The following is a 12,341-nucleotide window of genomic DNA, read 5'->3' as shown; positions in this document are numbered from 1 at the left end:
TAACATTATATCTTTCTTTGACAGTATTCACCACTGAATGTGCTGTAACTCTTCTTCTACATCTACATCTACATCTACATCTACATTTACATCCATGCTCCACAAGCCACCTGACGGTGTGTGGCGTAGGGTACTTTGAGTACCTCTATCGGTTCTCCCTTCTATTCCAGTCTCGTATTGTTCATGGAAAGAAAGATTGTCGGTGTGCCTCTGTGTGGGCTCTAATCTCTCTGATTTCATCCTCTTGGTCTCTTCACGAAATATATGTAGGAGGGAGCAATATACTGCTTGACTCCTCGGTGAAGGTATGTTTGCAAAACTTCAACAAAAGCCCGTGCCGAGCTAATGAGCATCTCTCCTGCAGAGTCTTCCACTGGAGTTTATTGATCATCTCCGTAACACTTTTGTGATTACAAAATGATCCTATAATGAAGCGTGCTGCTCTAGGGTATGGACCCTACACTGGTGAGCAATATTCATGCAGTGGGCAAATAAGTGTACTGTAACCTACTTCCTTTGTTTTTGGATTGCCTTTCCTTAGGATTCTTCCAATGAATCTCAGTCTGGCATCTGCTTTACCGATGATCAACTTTATATAATCATTCCATTTTAAATCACTCGTAATGCCTACTCCCAGATAATTTATGGAATTAACTGCTTCCAGTTGCTGACTTGCTATATTGTAGCTAAATGATAAGGGATCTTTCTTTCTATGTATTCACAGCACATTACACTTGTCTACATTGAGATTCAATTGCCATTCCCTGCACCATGCGTCAATTCGCTGCAGATCCTCCTGCATTTCAATACAATTTTCCATTGTTACAATCTCTCGATATACTACAGCATCATGTGCAAAAAGCCTCAGTGAACTTCCGATGTTACCCACAAGGTCATTTATATATATTGTGAATAGCAACGGTCCTACAACATGCCCCTGTGGCATACCTGAAATCACTCTTACTTTGGAAGACTTCTCTCCATTGAGAATGACATGCTGCGTTCTGTTATCTAGGAACTCTTCAATCCAGTCACACAACTAGTCTGATAGTCCATATGCTCTTACTTTGTTCATTAAACAACTGTGGGGAACTGTATCAAATGCCTTGCGGACGTCAAGAAACACGGCATCTACCTGGGAACCCATATCTATGGCCCTCTGAGTCTTGCGGACAAATAATGCAAGCTGGGTTTCACACAATCGTCTTTTTCAAAACCCATGCTGATTCCTACAGAGTGGATTTCTAGTCTCCAGAAAAGTCATTGTACTCAAACATAATACATGTTTCAAAATTCTACAACTGATCAACGTTAGAGATATAGGTCTATAGTTCTGCACATCTGTTCGACGTCCCTTCTTGAAAATGGGGATGACCTGTGCCCCTTTCCAATCCTTTGGGATGCTATGCTCTTCTGGACACCTATGGTACACCACTGCAAGAAGGGGGGCAAGTTCCTTCGCATACTCTGTGTAAAATTGAAATGGTATCCCATCAGGTCCAGCAGCCTTTCCTCTTTTGAGTGATTTTAATTGTTTTTATATCCCTCTGTCATCTATTTCGATATCTACCATTGTGTCATCTGTGCAACAATCTAGAGAAGGAACTACAGTGCAATCTTCCTCTGTGAAACAGCTTTGGAAAAAGACATTTAGGATATTGGCCTTTAGTCTGTCATCCTCTGTTTCAGTACCATTTTGGTCACAGAGTGTCTGGACATCTTGTTTTGATCCACCTACCTCTTTGACATAAGACCAAAATTTCTTGGGATTTTCTGCCAAGTCAGTACATAGAACTTTACTTTCGAATTCATTGAATGCCTCTTGCATAGCCCTCCTCACACTACATTTCGCTTCACTTGTGCCATGAGGCAGCAGCAATGATTAAGCACTTGTGCATTACCTTAGCGCATATGCTTTTGTGTTTTTGCTGCATTTAAAGATTCTGTCGTCCATGGTTTGAATCAGTTATCAGCGAAAGCAGATTAGCTTTTCTCATCTGGTAGCCAAGTGGACCATGGAAATATTGTGTGCAGATGACAGTTTGATCTAGCTGAATACCCAACAAGAACTTGATTTGAGTAACATCAGAGGATTTCAGCGACAAACATTTTCACACCTTCAAACTCGAAACAGAAACTATTAAATAAACTCTAAGTTAAAAAGAGGGGAAACTAAGTAGTTACCAAAACACAGTTAAAATAATTAATTGTGCATTATCATGAAGCTAAGGGGCCCCAGACACATAATGTGAAGAGAAAATGCTGCTCTCAGTGGTCAGCACGCAAATCATCATCCCAGTTCAAGACAAAAGTGTATCTAGTAATACATATTTCTGCTAATAGGTTTAATAGAAATGTGGTTTGAAATTCTGACAACGCTGTAATTGAATATAGCATGGCCAAGAACAGGTAGAGTGAAGTCTGCCCTGTGCTGTAGCTGTTCCATTAGCTCAGCAAGATGGGGCAATGCTGTGGGGAATGGATACACAGACTTGTCGATGTTTGAGTTGCATTCACACGAATTATTATTATTATTATTATTTTTCAGTTAAAGCTTGAAATAGTATTCAATTTACATCTTCACAGTACAGTGTCTTATGCATTTTTTTCTGTTACTGTTACCATTATTTAAACATTGAAACATAACATGAACTTCTGACAGACATAAACGACCACTTTGTTTCATCCATGACACAAATAAAGCAAAAAAAAAATAGTGCATACAGTAATATCATCCGTATCCACTGAGGTACAAAAAACACAATAGGTAGGCTGCACTAGAATGTACATTATGCTATCCACAATAATTCCATACTGTATATTTGACATCCAGGCTTCTCTTCACAGAACTGATATGTACACATATGAGCAAAGTTCATTTTAGAGCAGGCTCATCCAAGAATTGCACCCGGCGGGCGCGCCCACACCCCGTAGGCGCAAGGCAGTGTAGTTCAGCGCCCCGTTGGCGACCATCTGTTGCTAGTGTTGGCATAGGAGCGAGAGAGAGAGAGAGAGAGAGAGAGAGAGAGAGAGAGAGAGAGAGAGAGAGAGAGATAGAGAGAGAGATATAGCTGCATAGCTGCAGAGCGAGTGAGACTGCGCTGCACTGCTCTGAGCTGGACTGTCTCATGGTCTGATCCAACGTAAACAAAATATTCTATTTTAGAATTAGTTTTATGTAAGGGATATAGTGTCTCATTCTTACTGTTAGTAGTTACAAGTAAATATTTTTTGTTATACTTCGTGCTACAGCTTTTTGTATCCCTTTTCAGAGTTAAGAAATCGGATCCTTACTCTGCTGTGTTGTACGTAATAATTTTAACTGACCAAGTTAGAAAACTTATTAAAATTGAAATAAGGTTATACAGCTCTTTAATTCTTACATCCAACATTGTTAAAGAAGACAATTAACATTTTACATGTTTTTCTTTTTCGAGGAAACGATTTTGTCTAGGTTTGGTACAATATTCTGTGAGACTGCTAACCTCAAAGAATTAGTCAAATTTTTATTGCCAAGTAATGAACGGTTCTTAGTTTTAGCAAGCTTTAAAAGAGAGAAAAATCGCTCACAAATATACATAGAACCAAACATTGAGAGAAATTTGGCCGCGTGATTGTGCAAAAGAGGATATTTCTCTCATGGAAGACATCTGTAAAAGCCATCCAAAGTTTTACACATAAGAAAGCGGTTCTTCAGGCAGATATCGCACTGCAGGTCAATCAGCTCTAGTTGAAATACATGTGAGATGTCCTCTGCCTGAAGGGAAAACGGGCAAAAAAAAAAGTTATATATATATAACTTTTTTTTTTTGCCCGTTTTCCCTTCAGGCAGAGGACATCTCACATGTATTTCAACTAGAGCTGATTGACCTGCAGTGCGATATCTGCCTGAAGATATATATATATATATATATATATATATATATATATATATATATATATATATAAGGCCAGTTGAAGCTCACTTATCTCCAAAAATCTGTTTTCAAACGGTCTTTTCATTTCAAAAAGGTATTTATTTCACCCCTCAAGGAGAAAAGCTGATGAAGCACCTTTCCTCTGCTCAGCCATCACACTTCGGTGTGGTAGGGGATGTCCGGGTATTCTGCTTCGATATCAGCCAGAAATTCTTTAAATTGGAGATGTGTGAGTCCATGCGATTGAAGATAATTAACCGTTCGAAGAACTGTGTCCATGACATTTTTTATGTTGACAATCTTCGCACAAAGTGCCTCCTGGTATATCAGACAATGGACTGCCGCGAATAAGGAACAGCCGACTTCAGCCCTTTTGGACCTGACATAACCCAGGAATCCAGTTCGTATCCCTCCTAGCGCAGGGGCTCCATCCATTGTTACGCTGGTCAGGCGTTCCCATTTTAAACCCATTGACTCTAACACGTTTTCATGGCTAGAAAAATATCCAAACCCGTGGTTGTGTCTTATAATGGTATAAGGTCGAGAGGCGTGGCGGGCAGTCGGGCGGTCTGCATGGCCAGCTAAGCAACACAGCTCAGCCACTGCGACAACATACGAATTCGCCTGGGGCGCTGGCCGCGGGTGATCGCGGGCGCTAGCGCCCCAGGGGCACAGTTTGGACCAGCCTGTTTTAGAGAACATGTTCAGAGCAACTGCCTTGCATTTGCAAAAACTTGACCACTCACTGGATCATAATTTACTGGGTCCTATGCAATACACCTGCATCAATCAGTGCCAAAAGCAGCAAGCATGTGATATTTTAGGTCATGTACACCCATAAATAAAAATCTAGTGGATTAAGGTCCATGGAATTTAGAGATCAGAACATTGAAGCTCCATGACCAATCCATTTCCCTGGAAACAATTCATTTAAATAGTTACCCACATTCATTCTAAAGTGTGGTTTTGCACCAGCATTCTGAAATGACAGCTGTTGCCTAACCACAATATTTATAAAATGTTCATTATCTTCCACTTGGCAAAAAAGCCATTCACAAACTGTATTCACGAAATGTGGTCTTTTGTCCACTGGTGCTGAGTTAATGCGTAATGATATGTATGCAGTTCTTCATCGTGCAACACATCAACAACCAGTCTGATATATCTGGAACTGCCCTACAATATAACAGGTACTTCACATAGATGATTGGTGAATGGTTTCAAGAATCATGTTCTCTGTTTGTGGAGTATGTCTAGTCCTTGGACAATCTCTGCTCACTACATGTGGATGAAGATTATTGGTTTCCAGAAGCCATTGTTCCAGGCAATGAAAAATATTCTTATTGGAATGGTTCCTTTAAGAGTACAGTGCAGTATATGCATGAGCAGCAGCATCAGAATCAGCAGCCTGGTTAATGGATGCATGCAGCACCAAAAGCATATTAATGTTTTCATCATTTGCGCACTCCATTGGGATGCTGCCCTACTCGAACTTGACAGGGCCAATTATGACTGTGCACTGTCCAGTTGGTAGACACATTCATGCAGTTTAATAGATTTGATTGTCATGTGGTGGCTATTGCCAAGTGGCAAAATGATGACCTGCTTATAAATAGCAAGAACTAGGGAATGGACATCTTGACTAAAAAAAACCTGGTGAGAATTCGAACCATAGCTCCATGGTGGATGGGGGTTTGATGTCCCAGCAGCTATGACAGTTGGTATGGTAGTGGCAGTGATACATGTTCCTCTGTACATTCCAATGTGCTGCACTATGTGACAGTGTTGCCATCTCCTCGTTTTCATGCATGTGTTTTTAAAATGCACCTGATCTGATTTTGCTACATAAACTTTTGTCTTGAATTTAGATGAAGAATTGCATGCTGACCTCCAAGTGCAGCATATTTTCTTCATCTTGTATATTTGTTTAAGGAAAGAAATCTGTAATCTTGCATGGGAAATGTTGTACAAATTGAAGCTGCAGTTGTCTCATTGATAAAGAAAAGTATAAGGGGCAGTCAAAGGAAAATGAGACACATTGAAAACAAGTAATTAGCATAATAAATTTATGAACACATACGGCAATTACGTTTGAAATAATAAATAATTCACTTACTTTTTTCCATCTGTATTGGTTTCATTTGAGTGCCCCTTGTATTTCATAATATTTCTTTCACATTTTAATTTAATTCAACTATTGTAATACCTTAACTACAGTTTGAAACTTGTGTGCAATGATTTTTGTATATTGATGTGCAATTATAGCATCATTTACCTGAACCCTGGGTAAATGCAGCGATTGTAGATGTTGGCTCACTGTGCCGAAGTTGACTGAATGCCTCAAGATAAAAGTAATACTTCGTGCCACATTGCAGATGGTTAAGTGTAAAACCAGTCTCCTCTGCCTTTAATTTGATTCTTTCCCATTCTCCAAATTCCCTCTTGTAATATAAATAATGCCCTGGAAAACATTACACAAAAAATAAACAGTTTACTGTTCACAATAAAAAACTATTTTTAACATTACTTAAATGTCTGTACTAAATAAATGCAGAAAGGTCAATGAGTCTTGCTCTCCTTCCTCTGGTGCCTCGCCAAAGGGGGTCACGGTGCTTAGTGTGTGATCGCTGGCGGCTTTCAGAGAGAGAAAGGATGTAATAGCATACGGGCAATTTGTGGTAGGTGGCCTGCATGGATGGCCGCGTTTTGCGAGCGGGATTGTGTTGTATGGTGAGCTGTTTTGAGGTGGGAAGACACGCCTTGTTGCGGTTTGTGTTGCGACTCATCCAGAGGGGCAGTGAGGCAATGTGCCTGGAGGCATGATGTTCTGCCATTTGTATTATCAAGTTCCCAGCTTCTTGTGATATGATTGCTCTTTCCTTATGCATTGTACCTCCCCTCTCCTCCCCTCCCCCCCCCCCCCCCCCCCCACTCTTAAAGAGGATGTGGTGGTTTAAACTGTGGCCGTTGGTGTGTGAAACTGTGGCCGTTGGTATTCAAAGCTGCCTCACACAGACTAGCCTCTTGGTTGCTAGTATGTGCCGGTTGTTTGCTATTTATTTTGCTGCCCACAAGGTTGTACCAGCGAGATTGCCTCCTGGTAGAGTGATGCTCACTGTTTGACAGTTTGAATCTGCCTGTGGTCGTGTGTGTGTGTTCACTGTTAACTGCTAGATTGTCAACTTGATCTGCAAGTTTGCATCTTACGGATTCATGTGATGGCTTTCTTGTAATGTACCTCAAATTTTCCTGTTGTTGAATGACAATTTGCTTAACAGCAAGCAACAAGAGGAGTTTCTTGACAGAGCGTCATTGAGTGCTTGATCAGTATACAGTTGAAATTACTGTTATAACCAAATATGTCATTGCTCTGAGATTATTAAATACTGTTGGCAAGACTACTACTTTTTGTCACAGTGCCATTGATATTCCTGTTGTTATTAACGTGCACCGTTGAAGGACAATTTGTTTAACACCAAGCCACAAGAAGAACCTATTGACAGAGCGCTGTTGAATGCTCAATCAGTGTACAGTTGAAAATACTGATGATACCAAATGATTTACAGCCACTAGCAGTTGTACTCTGGGCTTGTGACTTCATTGATTACATAGTTTTAGATTTTTAAATAGATATATATGTTTCTGTTTGAGCCCCTTTTATGTCTGTGTATGTTGGGTTGTAGCAGGTCTGGCGACTGATTATTAGTGTTGTCAGCAAGATAACATAGTTCTAACAAACAGATAGAGGGGCTGGCCAGTACTTACCTCAGCTCAGTATAGCCGATAGTTACACAAAACAGAACAGAAAATTTATGTTCCTAGCTTTCGGAACTTTGTTCCTTTTTCGGGGAGGAGAGATGGGAAAGAAAGGGAAGAAGGGAAAGTGGATTCAGTTACTCACAACCCAGGTTATGAAGCAACAGGGAAATGTAAACAGGGAGGGTAGCATGGATGCAAGGATGGAGGCATGGTTTTTAGAGGGAAGCCAAAGAGAAGCCAAAGATATTCTACTGTAGGTACTGTGCCAGTTTCAAACCAAAGAGGATGCATATAGAAGTAAGGAGGTATACAGTATAAAGATAAACACAACTATGTAGGATGAAAAGATGCATGAATGGCTAAAGAGGAAAGGGAAAGACAAGAAGACTGAAGAGTAAATGGGAGTGAGGTTTGTTAACGTAGGTTCAGTCCAGGGGGATGGCGGGATGAAAGGATGTGTTGGAGTGCAAGTTCCCATCTCCGCAGTTCCAAGGCAGGGCCACATGTGAAACAACACATGTCATTTATCAGCTGACATGCCTGCACTGCACAGCCTTTTACATCAGTATGACAACAACTGAACTGGCTGAGCACATGAATGGACACAGATGAACTGTCCGCCTAGGAAATGTCCAATACCCAGTAGCAGAGCATGCCCTCCAGCATAATTCTACGGACCTAGGAACCTGCTACACTGTACATGCAATTTGGCTTCTCCCACCCAACACCAGTCCCTCGGAACTGTCGAGATGGGAACTTGCACTCCAACACATCCTTTCATCCCGCCATCCCCCTGGACTTAACCTACGTTAACCAAACTCACTCCCATTTACTCTTCAGTCTTCTCGTCTTTCCCTTTCCTCTTTAGCCATTCATGCATCTTTTCATCCTACATAGTTGTGTTTATCTTTATACTGTATACCTCTTTACTTCTATATGCATCCTCTTTGGTTTGAAGCTGGCACAGTACCTACAGCAGAATATCTATGGCTTCTCTTTGACTTCCCTCTGACAACCATGCCTCCATCCTTGCATCCATGCTACCCTCCCTGTTTACCTTTCCCTGTTGCTTCATAACCTGGGTTGTGAGTAACTGAATCCACTTTCCCTTCTTCCCTTTCTTTCCCATCTCTCCTCCCTGACGAAGGAACAAAGTTCCGAAAGCTAGGAACGTAAATTTTCTGTTCTGTTTTGTGTAACTATCGGCTATACTGAGCTGAGGTAAGTACTGGCTAGCCCCTCCATCTCTTTGTTAGTATTTGTTTCACATCTTTATATGAGGTTTTCCATTAATCATTTAGATAACATAGTTCTAGTTTTATATATATATTGCTGTTTAAACTTCATTATTTTTAATGTATGCACGTACTGGGTCACAGCAGGTCTGGTGACTAAGTATTACTGTTGTCAGTAACACGTGGTACTTGTTGCTTCAACAGTTATCTTGTTGTAGTCTTTTATCTATGTCTGTTAATATTTAAAAGATAAAATAATTCTGGGCATTTAATAGCCCTACCCACAACAGGTTTACCTGGTAGCTTACAGCCATCAGCTGTAGTATTCTGGGCTTGTTGCTTGGTAACCTATCATTATTGAGAATTGTGCTCCGGTTGTTGGTTTGATTGTGTAGCGACCCTAATTTTGGTAAATCCTTTTAAATACATTCTTACAACTTAAGGTTTGGGAAGACAAGAAACATCTGTATTTATGACGATTGCAGGGCCTACATTGGTTTCTGATGTTCCACACCCAACCGTGATTCTGTATCTTGGGTGCATATTTGGTTGGGAGAGTTGCCTATTCTGAGGTGCTCCACTCACAATCTTTGTTGGAGCCTGTATTGCTCGAGCCTCCAGTACTTGGCCTAGCCCTCCCACTCCCACTCCTACTTAACAATAAATCCAGACTTGAGTAGGACCATATCAGTCAAATTACCAACTTCATTCTCTATTTGATCCAGATTCAATAATCCATGCTAATTATATACAGCAAGCATTCAAAAAATGCAAGTTGTTAAAAGAATTAGAATGACTCAACAAATGAGAACTCTTGAAAGGGATAATGGTATTCAAGTATGGTTGGTGTAGCACCTGGAACTGGGAACTTGAGATATATACAATTTTGACCTGTGAAATGGCACTATACAAAATGTTTTACAAATACAATGTACAGGGTTATTACAAATGATTGAAGCGATTTCACAGCTCTACAATAACTTTATTATTTGAGATATTTTCACAATGCTTTGCACACACGTACAAAAACTCAAAAAGTTTTTTTAGGCATTCACAAATGTTCGATATGTGCCCCTTTAGTGATTTGGCAGACATCAAGCCGATAATCAACTTTCTTCCACACTCGGCGCAGCATGTCCCCATCAATGAGTTCGAAAGCATCGTTGATGCGAGCTCGCAGTTATGGCACGTTTCTTGGTAGAGGAGGTTTAAACACTGAATCTTTCACATAACCCCACAGAAAGAAATCGCATGGGGTTAAGTCGGGAGAGCGTGGAGGCCATGACATGAATTGTTGATCATGATCTCCACCACGACCGATCCATCGGTTTTCCGCTCTCCTGTTTAAGAAATGCTGAACATCATGATGGAAGTGCGGTGGAGCACCATCCTGTTGAAAGATGAAGTTGGCACTGTTGGTCTCCAGTTTTGGCATGAGCCAATTTTCCAGCATGTCCAGATACACGTGAAACTTGCCCGCACGCGTTCAACCGTTTCTTCGCTCAGTGCAGGCCGACCCGTTGATTTCCCCTTACAGAGGCATCCAGAAGCTTTAAACTGTGCATACCATCACTGAATGGAGTTAGCAGTTGGTGGATCTTTGTTGAACTTCATCCTGAAGTGTCGTTGCACTGTTATGAGTGACTGATGTGAGTGCATTTCAAGCACGACATACGCTTTCTCGGCTCCTGTCGCCATTTTGTCTCACTGCACTCTCGAGCACTCTGGCGGCAGAAACCTGAAGTGCAGCTTCAGCCAAACAAAACTTTATGAGTTTTTCTATGTATCTGTAGTGTGTCGTGACCATATGTCAATGATTGGAGCTACAGTAAATTTATGAAATCGCTTCAATCATTTGTAATAGCCCTGTAGTTAGGAGGTTACCCAGATAGATTTTCATCATTTATTTCCATTTAGAACAGCATGATACATATTCTCTAAACCCATGATAAAATGTGGATTACAAAGTGTGAAATCAGCTAGTTTGCAAACGAAATTTAACTATGTTAATATATCCAGGGAAATCATTTAAATAATATTTCTCACCCTTATTATGGAGGAAGAGAATACATTTTGTAACTTACAAATGCATTAAAATCACATGCATATCCCATCAGTGTGTTAATTATCACCAAACATTACAAATTTTTGAAAATATAATATAACTGGATAGATAAAAAAATCTAACCACCAAGTGACAGCTTGAAAAAACAGATATAAAATTTATGGAAATGTGAAAGCTTTTGGAACCAGTTGCTACTTATTCCATCAGAAGGTTTAAAGGGCAAGCAAGGCAGATGAAGGCAAAGGACTGGCAAGGTTTATAAAATGATGAAAGTTATGGAAAAGTCATCCAGAACCCCAAGTCATGAGAGACTTACTATATTGGATGTGAAGGAAAAATTGATTGTTGGGGACTGTAGTGTATAGTGGTTGAAAAACTGAGGGCCTAAAGGTGGAAGATAGTATAATAAGCAAGACAGGTATTACTGACAAAACATCAAGCAAGAGTTTTAAGCATAGAAAGCAAAGTGCTTTAGTTATGGTGGGTAGGTAAGGTGGGAGGTGGGGAAAAATGGACAGGTCATAAAATAAAAGATATAGAAAACTAAGAGGGAATGAAGAAAAAGAATAGCTACTGAAAAGAAATGTCCAGATCAAACAAAAATTTAGGCCAGTTGGCTGATGAGAGCCAAGGACATGTTGTAATGCCAGTTCCCACCTGCACTGTATATTGTGAGTTGCCAGTGTACACCCTCTGTTGATATCCATTGCTTCTAACTGATAATTTGGTGGTAGTCATACCAATGGAGAGGGCCAAACAGTGCTTACATAACAACTATTACGTGACATGTCACTTCACTGGTAGCTCTCACTTTAATAGTTGTGTTTACCAGTTATGGAGCTGGTATAGGTGGTAATAGGAGTGTGTATAGGGCAAGTCTTACAGTAGAGGCAGCCACAGGAGTAGGAGCCATAGCGTAGGGAAATGGGTGCAGAAGGAGCATAGGGTCTGACCAGGAGTCATAAGATTTCTTTTGGAGGGATCAGCAGCAAAAGCAGATTTCCTGGGCCATTACACGCAATCCTGGTACTGCTGATCCCTCCATAGAAGCAACTCAGGAGTACACCTCTTGTCGCTCAGTACTACTCTGTTCTTGAAGGTATCAATCATCTAATTTGACAAGGCTATGTCTTCCTAAAATCATGCCCTGAAATTAGGTCCATTGTGTTTGACATTTTGCCCACCACTCCTAGAATAACTTTCCATCACCCGCCCTCCCCAAATCTCCACAATATGCTGGTCAGCCCCTAAGCTCCTTCTGCACCCATTTCCCTACACTATGGTTACTACTCCTGCAACCTTCCCCACTATCAGACTTGGCCTATGCACTTCCTACCACCAGCTACACCAGTGCTGTAACTGGCA

General features: G+C 40.7%; 1 protein-coding gene across 1 annotated transcript in view; it reads right to left on the bottom strand.

Moving 5' to 3' along the window:
* Window positions 1-12,341, bottom strand: part of LOC126184254 (Down syndrome cell adhesion molecule-like) — a 160,334-nt gene that overhangs the window by 86,682 nt on the left and 61,311 nt on the right. The window contains exon 6 of the mRNA XM_049926623.1: window positions 6,193-6,378. Within this exon, the coding sequence (XP_049782580.1) occupies window positions 6,193-6,378 (186 nt within the window). The remainder of the gene's footprint in view (window positions 1-6,192; window positions 6,379-12,341) is intronic.

The sequence above is a fragment of the Schistocerca cancellata genome, chromosome 4 (assembly GCF_023864275.1).
Source record: "Schistocerca cancellata isolate TAMUIC-IGC-003103 chromosome 4, iqSchCanc2.1, whole genome shotgun sequence".
In the NCBI taxonomy this organism is placed as follows: Eukaryota; Metazoa; Arthropoda; class Insecta; order Orthoptera; family Acrididae; genus Schistocerca; species Schistocerca cancellata.
This window is presented reverse-complemented; position numbering and strand designations above follow the sequence as displayed.